The following is a 20,403-nucleotide window of genomic DNA, read 5'->3' on the forward strand; positions in this document are numbered from 1 at the left end:
GCTTACGTTGTCAAAGGTTGAAGTTTCGACACACATCCACCCTCACAGAGGAAATAAAGTAATGAGATGATATACTATATGTATATGTGTACTCGAGCTGTTTCTAACAACCTATGTATTTTGTTATCATTTCGAATTAGACGGAGGCTTGTGGGATTGACGTGAGGGGGTGGAGATGGTTATATTTCTGGGAGCGAACTCCAGACGAATATGAAGCGCATGGATACAAGTTATGCCTTGAAATGAAAGACAATTCCGAATTAGCTTTGTCTACGAACAAAATTTAGTATATTAGGTTGTTGAAGGTTACACACATGTCAAAACTTCAAAGCGATTAAGGAGATAAGTGGGCTGAAGCAGATTAAGGAGAGAGTGAGATTCAAAGCAAGATAGTAGGAGAGAGCGAGATGTTGAACGAGATTTTAAGAGAGGGCGAGATTCAAAGCGAGATTTTAGGAGAGAGCGAGATGACTAATCTGACTAACATTGAACTTGGTAAAATGAAATTGTTGAATAATTGAAAAATGAGATTATTCAGGAATACACATTGAATGCTAAGATTACGCATTGAGTTTCTGGTAGTAGATCCATAATCAAAAAAGTGTTTATGATTGTTCCAAAAGAAATGAAAGCTAGTAATCATTAATGGAAAAATAACAACAATAACAGAGAGAGCGAGAAAGCGAGAGAGCAAGAGCGAGGTCTTAGAAGAGAGCGAGATCTTAGGAGAGGGCGAGAATGAGAGAACAAGATCTTAAGAGAGAGCGAGACTAAGAGAGCGAGAGTCTTCACTTTATTTGGACTTTCCATAGACATATATATAAAAAAAAAAAAAAAAGAGAAAAAAATAGCTAATAATCATACTATAATTGAATAATCATTAGATTATAATTGAATATATTAGATTATTATACTATAATTGAATAATCAGTAGACAACAAATTGAATATATTAGATTATTATACTATAATTGAATAATCATTGGACAACAAATTGAATATATTAGATTATTATACTATAATTGAATAATCATTGGACAACAAATTGTTAATATATAGATTATTAATACTATAATTGAATAATCATTAGACAATAAATTGAATATATTAGATTATTATACTATAAATTTAAATATATTAGATTATTATAATGTAAAACTTTATTGATTACAAAAAAAAAATGAATATACAGTAGATTAATATAAAAAAATTGAATATACAATAAATTATAATAAAAAATTGAATATACAATAAAATGAATATATAATAAAAAAAATTATTTATTATTCAATCTTTAACTATCTGGAGCCCGTCTTAGTAACGAATGACACTTCCTTCGATTATGTCCTAACTAGTTACAAACTCCACATCGTTGTCAAGTGGCTGGTTCTGTTCAATCCATCTCGTTGTGATAACATGAACTTTTCGGTCTACCAGATCTTCTCAACAACGATGGATCAGGATGTAAGACAGGCATATTAGGGTGCGTGATCCAATAATCTTCATGCGATACAGGTTTAAATTGAGGAGAGTAACATTCAGCATACGTTGACAATTTGTTGTAGTCCTCAATAAAATCTTTGTAGTTCATGTTAAAATGTGAGCAAACGGTCATAAAATGCGAGCATGGAATGCCGAATGCTTGCCACTTGTTGCATGAACAGTACCGCTCGGTATGATGGCTTGTTCGAGATCACTAAGTATGAAACACCTGAGAGAACTTATAACGCATGAAGAGGTGTGTTTAATTTCAGATCGACATGCTGGTATAATTGCAGTAGTGAACAACCCAGCAAATGGTTAGACAGGACCGAAATGTCACTATAGGGGAAAAACGATAAATTGGCCCAGCTATACTTACAGAAATATACCTGTAGTGAAGAGAGTGCAACTGTCAATTTTTAGTGAAATGTCCAACAGTTAACGGATGGTAGATCCTATGACTAAAGAGTTTAGTCAGTTATTCACGTACCGTTGGAGCTTCAAGCTACAGGTCCATAAGGTCCCCTTGGTAACTCAATGGATTTAAGTTGAGAATCAGTTCTTGGAGTTAGTTTGAAGTGTTCAAATTAACAAGAGGAAATTCATTTATATATGATATAATTGGTGTGATGTATGAGATACATCAAGTAGAAGATTAATGTAAATATGATTTACATTTAGTACCATAAAAAAGAAAAAAGAACTATGGTTTATGTGTTCCGTGAGATGAAATATTAAAACTATAGGTTATAAATATAATATGGTAAGTTAGTTATCATATTTATTTATAATAATATTAATTATTTGATAATTAAATTTTTTTCTATAATAACCGATTGAGTAGGAGGTTATTGGTGGTTTTATGGTAACCGTGAGATAAAAGGGAAAATGTTTTCCTAAATTTAGAGGGTTGCCATTTTTGGAAAGAACTTACAGAGAAAGCTATCAAGTGAAAGTGTTTCACTAAGCGATAGCTATAGAGAGACTAAACGATCGTGGAGTTTGACTATACGATAGTTCATCGGCTGATCGTAGCTAAATGATCGCGTGGCTTTGCCTATACGATAGGCTACCATTTACTACACGATCGAGTACATCGTCTAGATGATAGACAGCTTCTTATCTCCCACTTGCTCGATCGTCTACACGATTGTTGTCCTCCAGTCTCTTCCTTTAACCAAGTCCATACAGAGCCCACAATTCCTGGATTCTCACACCGAGAATACCAAGGTAACCATTGTGATGGTGTCCTCACTCAACTCGATTGGTTTCGAGGAGCCGTTCGCCGTTCGTTGGATTCTTGATCGTTGTGTTCATTTTGTTCGTGCTGTGCACCGGTCATTGCGTTCGAGGGCTATGTTGCCGTTCTTGGACGCTTGGAGATTGATCGAGGGAGTTTGAATACTCTATCCCTTGATTCAATCGTTTAGCATGCTGTAATTTCTTGTTATGTATGACCTGTTAGTTTCCGTTCTAGTAATGTAATTGTTTATGTTCAACTTCAAATGGAATTTGGAACGATCCTTCCGCTACTCATGGAAATCCTCATGTTTGATTTCCTTCAATAACATTGTTCATAACATCATTTAATGTGTGATAGTACTTCCATATTATTTTCAATATATATATACAATTCAATTCTATCGATTTCCTTAAACGAGTTTAGTGCTTCAATGAATGAAATTATTAGTTTGAGATTTTAATTAATACAAAATAATTTAAGATTTAAGATAGTAAAACTATGTATAAATTTGATTCCATTTCTAAATAAATTAACCTCATGGTTTGTACATAAAGAAGTCCGACAATAATAAATGATGGATGGTCCACCAAAGACACGAAAAACAAAGTAGTAAGCAATAATGACGAAGCTATAATTAGAAAATGGGATGTATTTGAAGCCCTATGATATTTCATATATACATAAACAAGTAAACTTATCTTTTTCCAGGTGGAAATAAACACTTCAAGAATTATATTATTGGAGTTTCATGGACCCCAGCTGAATATATAAAAAATTTTGAGGAATTTAGTTGATACAAGATGTGTCGGTGATGATTCACATTTGTCCATCTTATTAATTAAGAGAGATCGAATTTCTCCACCTTACATGATATTGTTGGACTTAAAATAAAATAAAATAAACGTTTAATTATCCATCATGATTTTTTTAATAATCAAAGTCACCTAATTATATACATTAATGTCGATGAATAAAACTCATAAATTAATTGAAATGTAGAATGGAACTCTTTTTTTTCCCTTTTTTGAGTTTGAACACAAAGATGAGTGGACATTTATAGTGCCTTGTACCTTTTGATCAAATAATATCTTAATAGTATCTTAATAAGTTAAGTTAGACTCAAATTGACATTTCAAACATAGAACCTAGGTTAAAACTACCAGTACTTTATTTATAGGATAAATTACCTTTTTACCCCTAGTGGTTTAGGCAATAGGTCATGTCATCTTAGACTTCAAAATTGTACAATCAAGCTCACCAAATTTAGGAAATAGATCAATTTTGTCTCGAAATAATGCCTTCATTAAAGAGTTAATGAAGACATCAACATGACAATTATTAATAAAACTCAATTCCCCGTTCTGCGAAGTTGGGTTTTGAAATCAAAGGTGGGAGGCCCAATGATTCAATGCACAAATTCTCATCTTGTCTATCACTGATTGTTTTCCTCATTCTTTTGGTTGCTTAATTAACCACTGTTTTTATAACAAATTATTGAAAGTGATCAGAATTAGATTGCACCTAACTCAACTAATCTCACACTAAATGAGTCCTTGATTTGTATGGCATGTCTCAGCCACTGCAGGACAGTACACTCTTTTCAGCCTTTTTCAACAACCTGATATCACAATGGGTGGCAATTCAAAACACGAGGAACATCAATATTTCCTGCTCAACAGCCATAAGCCAGCTATTATTACTCTTCTGGAACAAGTGTACAATGCAAGATCTACAACGACGCAGAACCGACCAAAGCTAAGCTAGTGTAAATTTCTAAGACGACGAAACTATCAGAGGCTAACTTGAGAAATCAGGAAGCATGGCAGATGAACCAACGCTTGAGGGAGCCAATCCACACATGCTTGTGAAATGGGAGAAAGTTATTAGTGTTGCCAACTCTCTGGTTTCGATCGCCTGCAGGTGAGTTCCTCATTTTGTGTGCTTTCATCTGTGCCTTCCTCAGCTTCTTCAATATCTTATCCATTGATGATGATCTTGCCCTTTCAAGTTTCATCTGAATCAACAAGGCTCGACATCAGTGAACCACCTAGCTTCTTCTAGTTCTAATACATTGCCATTCTAATTTGACCAAGACTAACATTCATGACAAAACTATTGTTTTGAATTCAAATGAAATTTTGGGGCAAAAAAGTCCACCAATAGAGGAAGCTGCTTTAACCTTTGGTCGGGAGCAACTTCTTATAACATTCTAGTATTTCTCTATGTTTTCTCTCTATTTTTTTTTTCCAATAAAACAGAGTGAAAGTTGCACATGTTGAAGCTAAAAGTAAGCCTAACCTCGAGTTTGCGAATTGCAGCTTCAGCTTTGGCCTTCTGCAAATTCTCCCATGCTGTTATCTTGGCTTCTTCTCTCTGCAACCTAAACATTACAATTCGATTTAGTGGAAACTTTTTTCACACTGTCAAGAGATTGTTGGCAACTCCAGGCAAATGTATGATAGATACGACTGGATTCTGTTGTCAGACACAGTTATTTCCTATGCAAAACCCAGGCATTCTAGTTCAAGGATGTATGTCAGATAATTGATTTTACATGTCATGGGAAGCTTAAAATCTTTTAGGTATGCAGATAAAATATCAATCTAAAGAAGGGAGATCAAGATCAAGCAATGTTGGAAGTTTGAACCCTGTGATTGGCATTGATTTTCAATATAGTAGGGAGAACTATTTGTTTGTTTGTTTGTTTTTGTATTCATGTTCTTAGTTGAGTTAGTTAAATTGAAAGCTTTAACTCTATTTAATTGAATCCTGAACTTGAATGATTGGTGAAATCAATATTTTCTCTCAAAACCAACTTAGAAAAGTGCTAATATACAAACCAAGCAACAAAACATCAATTCAAATCCAATCAACATATCAACCAAAGCCCAGTTATAAAATGGCTAAATCCAACAACAAAAACAACCAATCATAGTCTGGGAATTAAACAGATAACAACTACGCTCAAACAACACCAAAACACTCAAAAAGACAAGCAAGATAAATGAGCAACACCACTACAAAACTAGCATTAAAGAAAGTAGTTCACACTTGAACGCAAATCCCTATGAGAGACATATTGACTCAGATAATAGAGAGTAATATTGTACCATTTAGTTAAGTTCAAGAGCAATCCAACGAAATTAGAACTTCAAAGTTAAATTTTATACATTCAAATAAGAACAAAATCAAAATGAAGTTCATTTTAAAATGTTGAAAGGAAGACCTACTTGGAAACCTGAATAGCTGCCTCTGCAATATCCAGAGTTGAAGCTCCAGCTTCCGCAACATTTTCATCCAAGTTTCCAAGGTGTGGAAAGTTTTCCTCGGTCAATCTAAGTTTATGCCCTTTGGATCTCTGCATCACCGTGGCTCCCTTGTCTACCTCAACATCTCTCACTTCTTGTTTAGAACAATGGTCGCTCTCTTTTCCAACCATAGACTGATGAGTTGAAGGGGATGAAGAGGAAATCGAACCATTCCCCTGAGGAGATGAAGGTGTGAAATCTTCACTGCTCATTTGGGTTGCCATATTCCTTTGTGAAATAACGCCTGAATCCATTGTCTCATCAGAACCACCAAATTTTTCATCTGTGGATATGATACAAGTGCCACAAAGAACATCTTGAGAACCACCAATTTCTAACTATCTTCAATATCTCAACAAAATGGATCTCCAGTGTTCCAACTCTTTAAGAATGAAGATGAAGAGACAACTTAATCCCAGCCTAACAATCTAACATCATTGTGATCTAAGCAGATATGAAAGTTAGAGAGACTTGATTTTCTACTCAATCACTGTTGCAAAGAAACTGAACTGTACTTAATATTAACAATTAATACAAGCAACCAACATGAACATCATTTAATACTAAAGACAGTAAACTTCCAATTCAGCCAAAACTAAATAGATTGCTTCTAAACTACCCGGAAAATAAAGGGCTACCTTGAAAGCTTGGCAGTGGCGACTCGCTCAGTATATTTGACCATCTGGGTGCAGAAACTAATCGTTGGATGGTATACTCTGGGTAAGATTGTCCCCTCTCAATGCTACCGCCATAGCAGATAGAAACCCCATCAGCCACTAAGACTCCAGTGGAAAGAGCAGAGCCTAATTTGGAGGCGGCGAAACCCCCATTCTCAGGTGTTGGAATTGCAGGTGAATAATGGGAGTAATTAGAAACTCCAGGCGACCCAATAGGGCCACTCTTGGACTTGGGTCTTCTCTGTAGGTGAGGCTGCAAACTTCTGCTGAACCCATTTCCCATAACAGGGCTACTAATCCATCGCTCGGCGTCCTCCCATTTGGAGGGCAGTGTCCTACCGTAAAAAGGTGTCAAAGCAGCTATAGAGGCATTTCTCCGGCGGGTGTTGCTATTAGGCTGAGGTATTCGCTCGGAGCTGCAACCCCTTTGGTTCATGACATTGATTTCCCAGTAATTTGGGACTCCAGGGCTTGGAAACGCACTGAAATTGTGGGAAGAACTGCAACTTCTTTCCTTCATTATGAACAGTATAACACAGTAAGAGTAAGAAGGGTGTTTGGGTTTTGCTTTTTCCCTACGTCCCTATCCATAGAATTTTGCTTTTGACACTATTCTTCCGTCCATTTTTGTCCAATATAGCTATGGTCTGTGGGAGTGTTATGGAAACTTTTTTCTTTCACTTTCTTTCCTTTTGGCGGGAGGCTAGAAGGTACGGCAGCGAGCGATCCTAACTTAGCTTGCTTCCCTTTGGTTATTATAAATTGGAGTGAATTAGAGGGTTTGGAATAAAGGGTGATCAAAGAAGGACATTGAGAATCATATCAGATTTATTACAAATTAGAATGTATGAAAGTCGACGAACTACGCATTGAAGATGATGGGAATCTTGAAAAGCACTTCGACCAATGTGGAGATTTTTATTTTTCATGTCGTTCCATCTTTGCCTGACGGATTGATGGATCAATTGTCTTTCAAGGCTTTGGGTAAGTTTAAGAGATGGGTGGGTTTCTAATGTCCAGTTTCAATCAACGATTTGTTTGGTAGCAAATTTGTGTTATTTTATGATTTTAAGAGGATAAAGTTGATTGTGGCACCTTTTTGTTTTGGTCTCCAATTTTGCTCAATTAGGTTATGATTGGTTTTTAAAACCTAAATTATAGAAAATATCCCTACACTATTTATCTTGCATAAAAAATATTTTGAACTTTCATAAATTTTAAAAGTACTCTCAACTTCTAAAAATAACATTTTTTCTAACAGAAAAAAAAGGTTAATTTTCGATAGAGGTAAAAAAACACCATTAAACTTCCAAAATTTTATAAAATATTATTATGAAAAGAAAAGTTAAAAAATGTTCTTACAACTAAAATATAAACAAAAATTGTTAGGTTAAAAATCACTTACACTCTCTAAACTTTCATAAAAGTAACAATTGAATCCCTAAACTTTTGCTTGTAACAATATAGTTACTATACTTTCAAATTTGTAACAATTTAGTCCCTGAAATCTAGTATGTAACAATTTAGTTCTTATAATTTCAAATATATAACAATTTCATCCCAGTCGTAGAAATTAGTGTGAAAATTTAATGAGTTTTCTTACATAAATAAATCGATAAACTAATTAAAAACTCAATATTTTTATTAAATATAAAGTTTACATCATAAAATAATAGAAATTGACATCCAATTTTGAAGATTTTTTTACTTTAAAGACTAAATTGTTACAAATTTGAGAGTATAATAACTAAATTATTACATACTAAAGTTCAAAGACTAAATTGTTAAAAAATTGAAAGTACAAGGATTAAATAGTTACAAACCAAAGTTTGAGAACTAAATTGTTACTTTCATGAAAGTTTAGGGACAAAAAGTGTTTTTTTAACCAAAATCGTTAATACATCTTACTTCTTAATTTTTTTTCCTCTTTTTTCTCCCTTCTCTTCTTTAGTATTCTCTTACTTCCATTTTTGTCAACTTCTAAACTACCCATAAAATAAAGGACTACTTTCTTCATATACTTATAGTAAGGTCATTTTTTTAATTTTTTTTTTTTTTTAAGTTTAAAGTTATTTTCAAAATTTTTGAAAGTTCATGAGTATTTTAGAAACAATACGCTAACTTTTTTCATCAAAACTAAATTTAAAGGTATTTTGAACTCTTTTTGAAAGTTTAAGTGTATTTTTGAAACTTTTGAAAATTCATAAATATTTTTTACACAAAATGCAAAGTATAGGAACATTTTTTATAATTTAGCCGTTTTTAAAAAATAAGTTTTCTATTCTTTCCCTAGCCTCATAATTGTTAGAGTGGCTGTAAAATATCAATCACCTAAAAGAATTTATAGCAATTTTAGATCCAGTTTTTGGAGTCTACCAATGATAGACTATATTGCTAATATGAGTCTATCATTGATAGACTTTACTATATTTACAATAATTTAAAAAAAATTGCTATATACTTAATTATTAGTTTTAAAATTTGTTACTCATGGTAATTACCCTTAATTCTTGTCCAATTTTTATTTCATATCCCCTTTAGCTTTCACTAGCTTTCTCACTCCCTTTGCACGTGAAGTGATTTTTTTTTTTCTTTTATGACCTTAATTTCTAATTGTTAATGTCATTTGCCACGATTTTTAAAAATAATGAAAGATGACCCTCTACCATTATCCAAATGTACTAATGTTGTGTAAATCACATTGTTCCTTGTACACCTTTAATGAGGGGTTTAAACCGAGAAGTGTGATTCAGAGAGCTAAGAGGAGTGTAAGTGCAAATGAGGAGGAGTGTGGGTGAGAGAGCAAATGGGAGTTGGAGTGACAAAGTGAAGGAGCATGAATAAGTGAGGAAGGCGACGAGTCCAAGTAAGGGAGGAGGAGTATGAGTGTGAACACGAGAGAGTAAGAAAGTGACATAGCGTACTATTGTACGAATAATCTTTGTTTAGATGATATATATAAACCATCTAACCCTTACCTCCACATTACTTCTGTATTTTATACTAATGAAGAAAATTATAGGTTAAATAGTATATTTGAGTTTAATTTTTTTTAGTTATTAATTTAGAATAGTTAGTGTTTAATTAATATTTTAGGATTAACTAGTTAATTGTCTTATTTCCTTGTTAGTCAACTTAAGGTTGTAATAAGAAACTTTTGGGAATATTATTCAAATATAGAACATTTTGTTTTTTGGAAAGTCTCTCCCAATCTTTTGGGATGGACTTCCTTTATTTAGTCATTGATTTAGAGTGCATCTTCGCTATTTGTAGATATAACTAACACACTGTTAATAAATTACGAAACTTTATATGTCGTCTTTTTTTTTTTTATTGTTTTGTCATAATAAACTTAATTGGATACTCATTAAAATTGTGAAGGATAGTATGAACCATCAACACGATTTAAGTGCTTTTTGACTCGGACAAAAAATCAAGTTTCATTATTTTCAAAAATTGGAACGACCGACCTTTAACCATTTGAAATTTAGATTATCCCTTAAAAAAAAGGAAAAAAAAATTTCAAAGCATTGGACGCGAGTGTTGGGGTTGGGTTGTAGGTTAAGAAAAACGCGTACCACACGAAGTCAATTTAGAAGGGGTTGAAACTGTCAATATATTGATTTTTGAGGAGCATTGGATAAATTTTGTTTTAGGAAACTGCGATCATTTCGAATTTTATTTATTATTTATAAACTTTGAGAGATTCAAAACTAAGGATGTAGAAGAATAATAATTAATAAACAATGGTTGGAATTAAGTCAATATAGAAGGTGGTACTTTCTCGGTAAAGGAAAAAGACAAATGGGTCATTGAATTTTGGATAAAGTGGAAGATTCAATTGATACAAAGAAAGATTTGTTTTTTGTTTTTTGTTTTCTGGAATGGCAACTCTGCCTCTTCTAATGCTTTCGGTGCAAATAAATAAAAATGAATTATTAAAAATAGTAAAACAGCCAGCCTTCAAACATGGCTTGATTGCTTCCTTTCACATGCCTTTGCCCCTTTCTCCCACAATAGTTTCATATGCCTTACAGTACATTACTCGAGGCCACTGATTTTTTTCCCTTTTGTTCCTAAGAAAGCTTACAAAGTATACATTTTTAGTTTAATTTAATTATGATTAAAAACTCGCTAGAATTTAGAAGTAGTTTTGTTTGGACTTTGTCAGACAGTTCACAGATTCTTTCTATTGTATCTTGACTTCTTATTAATTTTGCACTTGACTAGACTTACATGTTTTATGATAAATAACGAGTGTTCTATAACTAAAATGAAAGTTAAATTTTTACATTTGAGTAATAGAAAATGAAAATTTCAAAAAAAAAAAAAAAAAGCCATGGACGATGTTCCATGTGCAAGTAAAGACATAAAGTAAAGTAGTAGAGCTAGACTTGACATGACCACACAACATATACTATCATCGATCTCTATCAATATGTTGTGTATTTTACCTACAAGAATATTTGTGAGTAGGTAAATATCAGGGAATATGCTTGGTAAATAGTCCCTTTAATTTGAGCATGAACTAGTCCAAAAAACAAAGGAAAAACTCCCTATAGTTGTGTAGGACAAATTTTGAACAAAAATATAATCAAAACAAACTTTAATAAATAAAAGTAAAGGCCGTGGGGACTTAGTAGTGCAGAGTACGTAAACCCACATCTATAGACACAAAAGATCTAGGCAAGTGACTAGAATAGTCAAATACATAATTGGGAACACCTAACCTATTGAAACTGTGTGTTAAAACTCGAGGGGAAGATCTTGATTATTTCAAGTTCTCCCAGTTAAACTATTCTAGTTGTATTAGTTTTTAATCGTGCAAGAAACTCGTGTTTCTTTAGTTGTTGGAAGTCCTTTGTTGGTTTGTCCATTGCCTCGTTTATCTAGTTTGATTTTATATTCTAAGCTCACCTGCATGAGAGTTACTCACACGTGGTGCAAGCCTACCATACTCTGATGCCTAAGTTAGTACATAGAATGTATAGTTCATCTAAGCAAAGAAAGAGTAAGGTCAAAACTTTACTTTGGAGATTACTTACTTCTCCTTTAGAGGTTATTGGATGCGGATATTTGTAGTGTCCTTTCTCTAACACCTGTATGTGGTTATGTGTATCTCCAACAATGTTGAGATAGTTGCGATGCTTGAGGTTGAAAGGTGCTAGGCAAGTTCAACTTGCTTATTTCACGAACCGCATATATTCACTGGCACAGCTAGTTAATCGAGAACAAAAGGTTTTAACTTTTTCCTTTTGAGACTTGTTTCCTCCTGTCACCTCCAAATTTCTCTTGGACTTGCTTGGGCCCAACTATGGGCTTTGGCCTTGCTTGGATTACATGCTTACTTTGATGGTTTTCTAGTTAAAATGATTAAGAAAATGTGACATAGCGATGAATTTTAAAAAAGGAAAAAAATTCAAAGTGCTTTTGGTCATATCTAGAATAGCATCATTTGAGAGGAAACAAACTTTGTATTCACCCTCTAATGATCAAAAGACTTCTTCGAGAAATAATATGTGCAAAAGGTAAGCATAGCATGAATAGAATTTGAGGCATCTCTCTAAACACCATTAATGGATGAAAATTAACGCTAAAATATTATCATATAGTAGAGAAAGACATCCAAAAAATGGTAGAAACCGATAACAATAACTCCTCATTTACACCATCTAACAACTAATTGGGGAAATCAAAACTCCAAAAGATTCCACCATCTTCCAAATTAGAAGAAAGAATGATAAAAAAAGTTTTCAAAGCCAATTGCAACATGAGAAATACAATGAGCTCCACGATTCGCATCCTTGTGGCAAAATGTAAAAGATAGTGAAGAAGGACCCAATGATAGCATTATCTCTTCGATTTCCTCAATAGAATTTCCCACATCAACGAGATTATCACAATTTGGTTTAGTCCACAACCCCTTTTGCATTAGATTCAACTATAATGGAGGGGGAGTATAAGCCCTAAAACTTTGTTAAACCCCTCGAGAAAACTTGACTTGCATAGGAACATCATATTAAAAAGTTTATATTTGGGATTAAAGATAAGAATTTGATTAAGAGTTAAATAAGAAAAGTTGGAATTGACCTATGTAGCATGCGTTGGAGCATGATCAACTCATCAACCTTGAGAAGTATCCATCTAGGGAGTATGAATAACACACCTTGCCTAGAAGAGTTCAACATATTTCCATAAAGTTTGATTATTTGACGCAAACACTTGAGAAGTAAGTATGGAACATTCTAAGGAATCAACCAAAACCTCATCTTTTGAACGCATAGAAGGCTGAAGATTGGAAAATTGGATAACTGTTAGTAGGAAGGATGGGCTTAGCCTTGTAGTATGCATTGGAATAGGTGGAAACAAGTTTAACTCTTCAACCCTAGTCATTTCCTTAAATGTTGGACGCATGTTAAGGACACCTTGGGCACATGGTTGGACAAGTGGAAGTAATATTGGATGCATACCTAAGGGAGGTGAAGGCTTAACAAAAAAAGAAAGTAGTGTTGGGCTTTATTTACTTTGCAGGTCCAAAATGGAGAAGGAGATCAATCCAAACTGTAGAAAATAACAAGGTATTTAAGTGGGTTTTATTGGGTTATTGGAAAAATTAAAGGCCAAATGGCATTCTTGTAATTAATAAGCAGTGGTATTTTTGTAATATCCCTATCATTTCAAAAATAGGGCTGGAATTTCCTGTAACCTTTCTTGATATGGGAAGCAGCCGCCTGAGTTGAAGGATCGCGAAGCTGCCATCTGGGTTGAGCGATCGGGAGGCAGTCATCCGGCCACGGGTTGTTCGTTCGGCGTGTGTCCACAGTGTGCATGAGGAAAGAGTACGGCTGGTTTTCTCTGTGGAAGAGCAGTGGTCGTCAATTTCGGTTTAGCACGTGGGTGCACCGGTCAACTCCAGTTTAGCGCATGGATGCGCCAGTCAGTTCCGGTTCAATGCGTGGGTTTGCTGCAAATCTGGTTTTAGAGGTTCGCCGGTTAGAGGCGGGTAGCACACTTTTTTGGGTTGTTTTGCAGCGAGTTGTTCTCAGTTTTCAGAGACGACGTTGTGTGCAGATCTCTCGGTATCAGTGGATACTGAAATTACAGATTGGTGAATTCGTTGATTATTTGTAATTTGTAAATTCCTTTATTGCTCATTAATAAATTAATTCAAGTTGGTTCTCAAAGTGGATGTAGACCAAACTGGTCGAACCACTATATATCTTAGTGTTCTTTACTGCTTTTGATTTATTTCTGCTGATTGTTTGTGTTCTATTTGGCTATCTAAGGTTCAGAAACTCTCACAAGTGGTATCAGAGACAGGTTGATCTAAGGAAGGTGTGTGGTAGTGTGTGCTGGCATATTCTTTGTTCAGGGATTTTTTGTTGGGTTTAATTTGACAGATGGCTTCGATGTCTACACAGTTCGAAGTTGTTAAATTTGATGGGAAAGGTGACTTCGGGTTATGGAGAAAAAAGATTAGGGTTATTCTGGTACAACAAAAAGTAGCCAAAATCTTAGACAAAGATAACATTCCACCAACAATTACAGAAGCTGAAAAAAGGGATATGGATGAGATGGTCTATTCGATGATAATTCTGTATCTGTCAGATGGAGTGCTTAGGCTAGTAGATGAGGCCACTACTACAGCAGAGTTGTGGAAGAAACTAGAAAGTCTTTATTTGACTAAGTCCTTACCAAATAAATTATATCTAAAGGAGAAATTCTTTGGATATAAGATGGACTCAAATAAAGACTTAGAAGAGAACCTAGATGAATTCCAGAAGATTATAGTTGATCTCAATAACATAAGTGAGAAGATGTCGAATGAAAATCAAGCAGTTATTCTTCTGAATTCTTTTCCAGAATCATATCGAGAAGTTAAGGCAGCTATTAAATATGGACAGGATTCTTTGTCCATGGATATAGTGTTGGATGCCTTGAGAACGAGAAATCTCAAGATTAAAAAGGAACGCAAGGATGGAGAATTACTCATGGCCAGAGACAGAAGTGAGAAAAATAACGGAAAAGTAAAAGAGTCGAGATCCAAGTCGAAATCAAAGGGGAAAACAAAAAAGTGTTTCCTATGTCATAACGAATGACACTTTAGAAAAAATTGTCCTTTGAATAAGAGCAATGAAGCATCAAGTAGCAAGCATGCAGGGGATTCTAGTGCAACAAATATTACTGATGGGTATGATTCAGCTCAGGTTTTGATGGTGTCCAGACATTCAGAATGCTTGGATCGTGGATTCGGGGTGCACATTTTACATGACTCCTAATCGGGATTTCTTGATTGACTTTCAGGAAAATGATGGGGGATCAGTTTTGCTTGGTGAAGATGGTGCTTGTGATGTAAAAGGAATTGGGTCAGTTCGAATTGCAACACATGATGGTATGATCAGAATTCTTACAAATGTAAGGTATGTTCCAAAACTCAAACGAAATCTAATTTCTCTGGGTGAATTAGATAGAACAGGTTATTCCTATAAATCTGAGAATGGAGTTCTGGAGGTTATCAAGGGTTCTTTGGTTAAGCTGAAGGGGACCTTGAGGAATGGTCTTTATGTGTTGGAGGGTACTGCAGTTTCAGGTAGTGCTGTTGTTGCATCTGGGAAAGAAACAGATAAATCTATGTTATGACATAATAGATTAGCTCATGTGAGTGAAAGAGGTCTGCAAGCTCTTTCACAACAAGGTTTGCATGGAGGAGTTAAAGACATTGAACTCCTATTTTATGAACATTGCATAATGAGAAAGTCGACCAGAGTGAAGTTTTAGAAAGGAAAGCATTCTACCAAAGGAATTTTGGATTATGTTCATTCAGATTTATAGGGTCCTACACATTTACCTTCTATGGGAGGTTCAAGATACTTTATGTCGATCGTTGATGATTTTTCAAGAAAGATGTGGATGTATCCACTGAAACAGAAGAATGAAGCTTTTGGGAAATTTCTTGAATGGAAAAAGTAAGTTGAGAACCAAACAGGCAGGAAGGTAAAGTATCTGAGGACAGACAATGGTTTAGAATTTGTGAATCACAAATTTGATAAATTTTGCAAATATGAGAGAATTACGAGGCATTTCATTGTTACGTATACTCCACAGCAGAATGGTTTAGCTGAGAGGTTCAACAGAACTATTATGGAGCATACAAGATGTCTCTTGACAAATGCTTCATTACCCTTGAAATTTTGAGGGAAGCTACCCAAACAGCCTGTTATCTTATTAATATGAGTCCGTCTTCCACTTTAGGCCTAAAGACTCCTCAAGAGATATGGACAGGAAAAGCTCCAAGCTTAGATTATCTCAGAATGGAAGCTGAATAAGAGGGCACTGAAATGTATGTTGGCACTTAAATGTATGTTTATTGGCTATCCTCAGGATATTAAAGGATATAAACTTTGATGCTTGGAAAAGGGCAGAAATAAATGCATTATCAGCAGAAATGTGACCTTTAATGAAACAGAGATGCCATTTCGTGTCAAATAGCAGCAGAAACAGCAGACAGTTGATCAAGTTGAGGAAAAGGTTAGAATTGATTCTAAAGCACGACCATCAGTTAATTCAGGTGATTCTTGTGATCAGTCATCTAGTTCTGATGATAGACAGCCTCAAGGGTGATAGTCACTTAGGTTTAGGACTAACGTACCATAAGCAGCTAACTCCCAAACTTCTTTCTCTTGAGCTATGACATTGTTTGGGAGAATGGATGGATCAAGAAAGGCCTTGTGAGCCTTCTGTTGGCTAAGAATGGCTCTAATTTTAGCATTCCAAAGGCCAAAATCTCCCTTTTCATCAAATCTTGCTAATGTCATTTGAGTGTGAATCTTGAATCTTGATTCTCCAAGAACTGAAGTCTTTTAGTTGTCTTTGCTCTTTACCAATTTTGTTGGGCTAACTTTTGTTTTCAGGCCCAAAGAGGAGGGCAGCCTGATCCAAGGTTGTGTGGTAGGTAGAATGAAAGGCTGAGGGATAGCCACAATCCTCAGCTCAGATTGCCACACGTGGAGAAATCCACTCACTCGATTCTGAAACAAATTGATGAGCTGATGGGAAAAGCTTTCAGGTAAAATAAAACTCTCTCTCTCTAACTTCACGTTTCTGAAAATACTCTCAACCCTCTCTAACGTTGTTGTGTTCTTGGCCAAATTCGTTCATAATGAAGAAAATATTCGAGCATGAAATGGAATAAAGAGAAAGAGGAAGAAGAGAACTACACACACATGTATGTGGTTTGACAAAATGATGCCTACATCCACGAGAAGGGAGATCAAACTTTATTTGAAGACTTACAAGATAATTGTTCTTTTCTTTCTTTACAGATCATGTACAAACTGAAGTAAAAAGTCCTGAAATGATTTGAATGTCGCACATTTACATAGGTTTACAAATTTGTTACAAGGTTGTTAACTGTCTGTTTGAAGAATGAAAGTAGCCATTGAGATTATTTCTTCAACCTAATTATGAGTATGAAAGATTAATAATGATTTAATGATATAGATCCAGTAAAACCTTCAATCTCTCAATTAAACATCCAACCTAGCAAATCATCGATTGCCAATCAATAATAATGAAACACAATATCACTAAAATCACAGAGTTCGGCAAAATCCATGAAAAGTACTAAACTCAACTTAAATTCATAACAACATCATCAATACCCTAAAACAAGCAAGTTTAGCCACTCATAGTTTGCACAAATATATTTTCATACATCAATTCAAGCACAAAATTTAGAGAAAGCAAAGAGAATAAAAAAAAAATGCTCTCGAAGACTTCTTTGATCTCTTCAATCCTCCAAGCTCACTTTGATCGTCACCTCGGGAACTCGAACGATATTCAAAATATCCCTCAAGTTCTCTAACTTTTTAGCATAAACTCTCTCTTTAGGTCAAAATTTCGTGGTCTCCCTAAATTTCGTATGTAATTCTCTCTTTTTGGATGTAATTCCTCTTCCTAAATGTTGAAGATTGTCTAGAATATATAGAGGAAGACAACTTAAAGCCTATGATCTTTTCTAAAATGCAAGATTTTTCATTTATGGAAAGGGAGCATTGCAATGCTCGGTTGCAGCATAATGACGCTAACTTTTAGTTGCTGGAGTGTAAGCCTACGCTCAATATAGTGCAGCGACGTTGTATCTTTAACACACTCAACCTTTTTCATCACAATTCATAGCATAGAAACTACGTAACCCAACTAAAGTACCTGCTACCTTTCTGAAGGAAATCAGACATGAGGATTTCCATGAGCAGCGGAATGATCGTTCCAAATTTCATTCGAAATTGAACATACACAATTACAGTCAAGAAATGGAAACTTACAGGTTATGCACAAAACGAAATTATAGCATGCTTTACTATGAGATCAAGGAAAAGATTATACATACCTTTGAAGACTCATGCTTCAAACTCCCTCGACCACGAACGCTCGTTCAGTCTCCAAGACAGCAACACACGAATACTTGAACATAACGACCACAACACAGCACGATTAATTAGCAGACACGAACTCAGCGATCTTTAAGATCACGAATCCAATGAATGAACTTCAAAACCTTGACTTAGTCGAGTTGACTGAGGACACCACCACGATGGCTACCTTGGTATTTTCGGTTTGAGAATCCAGAAGTGTGGGCTCTGTGTGGACTTGGTTAGAGGAAAAGACTGGAAGAATAACAATCGTGTAGAGGATTGAGCAAGTGGGAGATGAGAAGGGTCTATCATGTAGACGAATGATCAATCGTTTAGAAGAAGGCACGCTATCGTATAGCAAAAGCCCTGCAATCGTTTAGCTATGACCAGCTGAGTGAATTATCATATAGTGTCACTCCACGATCGTTTAGTCTCTCTTTCAGCTATGGTTTAGTGAATCCAATTCACTTGACAGCAAACTGTGAGTTTTTCCGAGAATGACAACTCTTCTAAATTTATGAAAATATTTTTCCTTTTATCTCACGGTTACAATAAAACCACCAATAACTTCCTACTTAATTCGTTATTAGAGAAAAAGATATAATTATCCATTAATTAATATTATTATAAATATATATGATAACCAACGTACCATATTATATTTATAACCTATAGTTTTAATATTTCATCTCATGAAACATATAAACCATAGCTCTTTTTCTATTTTATGGTACTTAATGTAAAACTTATTTACATTAATCCCCTACTTGATGTATCTCATACATCACACCAATCATACCATATACAATCGAATTTCCTCTTGTCAATTTGAACATTTCAAATCAACACCAAGAACTAATTCTCAACTTGAATCCATTCAGCTACCAAGGGGACCTTATGGACCTGTAGCTTGAAGCTCCAACGGTACGTGGATAACTAACTAAACTCTTTAGTCACGGGATCCACCATCCATTAACTACCAGACACTCCACTAAAGACCGACAGTTGCACTCTTCTTACTACAGATATATTTTGTGTCCATATTAACCAATCAACGGTACGATAACCCTTCACAAATCGCTCATAAGTACAGCTGGGCTAATAACCGTTATGCCCCTATAGTTACAACTAACTCCTTAAGTACCACTGATCCCTCTAATGAACATAAGTCATAGTCTTACTATGATTGAGTCCTCTCTTCCAAAGAGAAGTAATGGTTGTTATCTTCAAGACCAGGAATCAGCCCTTAAGGAAGCAATCTATCTACTTGCCCCTGCTTCGGGGAAGGAGTGAAATCTATCTTGTATAACTGAGTTCCCAACTCCCAAATCAGACAAATCCCCAAAAAGGTAGGCATGTTGAGTTGGCAATTTGGCCATTCTCACCCATACTAATCAAAGGATTGCTCTCAAAGGCAGGAGTTCCCAAAACACTCAGGATTGAGGTCATGTCACCTATGGTCGTTTAGGTGAGATGTAAGTCTCAAGTATCAACAACATTATATAAAGAAACGAATGATCTCATGGTCTGGTCTTATGCAAACTCTTTGTATAGGACATCCTCACTCGCATGTCTCCTCATGAATGGTCAGGATCTACCATCTGTAGTAGTTCACAACATTTGCAAACCTCTACAAAGCGAGTCGTATCCGTAGTGTCACCAGGATCAGGTATCCCTCCTTAATCCTTATACTACAGACCTTTTTAGGTTATCACTTAAGGCATGATCTACATGTATATCTCATATACATGCTTAAGTTTACATACAATAACTATGGAGCTTTGTTTATTGGATATGAATAGATGCCAAAAATAACTATTATTTTATTCATAACAATGTGTACAGTTTACAAGCTACTAGATTCTGGGAGAATTAGGAAACCAATCCCAATACTTTCAACGTAACAGGCCAGCGTAGCTACCCTGTGCGCTACGCTGTCTTTTTAATGACATATAAAAGATGATCGTCGGCAGATTTTCACATCTTCATTTTTATTTTCTTTTCTTCTATCTCTTTGATCCATTGCTCAGTTTTTACTTTTTAAGGCATAATTTGATCCTTTTTAGCTTGCTTTGAGTATAATTCCATTCTCAAACATAAAACCTTAAAATCACTAGCAAACACATTAAATCTTATAAAGTCATATAAAAAACCATCTTAAATTTTAAAAAAATAACACATATTTTGTGTGCATTTCAATGCATAACCTAAGAAGGATATCTTGGACGCATAACTTGAGAAAGGAGGGAAAGTAACTTAATAAGTATGATTGGAAGCATA

At 34.9% G+C, this 20,403-nt stretch overlaps 1 protein-coding gene across 2 annotated transcripts; it reads right to left on the reverse strand.

Annotated features, from left to right (window-relative positions):
* Positions 1–4,188: 4,188 nt before the first annotated feature.
* On the reverse strand, positions 4,189–7,667 carry LOC120074722. Of its 2 annotated transcripts, none has more exons than XM_039027942.1 (4): positions 6,671–7,667; positions 5,955–6,276; positions 5,023–5,104; positions 4,189–4,738 (listed from the first exon to the last, which is right to left on the reverse strand). In XM_039027942.1, the coding sequence occupies exons 1-4, from the start codon at positions 7,227–7,229 to the stop codon at positions 4,535–4,537; spliced, it is 1,167 nt and encodes a 388-aa protein (XP_038883870.1). In that variant the 5' UTR covers positions 7,230–7,667; the 3' UTR covers positions 4,189–4,534. The 2 variants fall into 2 exon arrangements, with proteins under 2 accessions (XP_038883870.1, XP_038883869.1); XM_039027941.1 differs by having other exon boundaries at positions 5,955–6,315; positions 6,671–7,662.
* Between the last annotated feature and the right edge of the window lie 12,736 nt (positions 7,668–20,403).

Source organism: Benincasa hispida, chromosome 3 (genome assembly GCF_009727055.1).
Source record: "Benincasa hispida cultivar B227 chromosome 3, ASM972705v1, whole genome shotgun sequence".
NCBI lineage: Eukaryota > Viridiplantae > Streptophyta > Magnoliopsida > Cucurbitales > Cucurbitaceae > Benincasa > Benincasa hispida.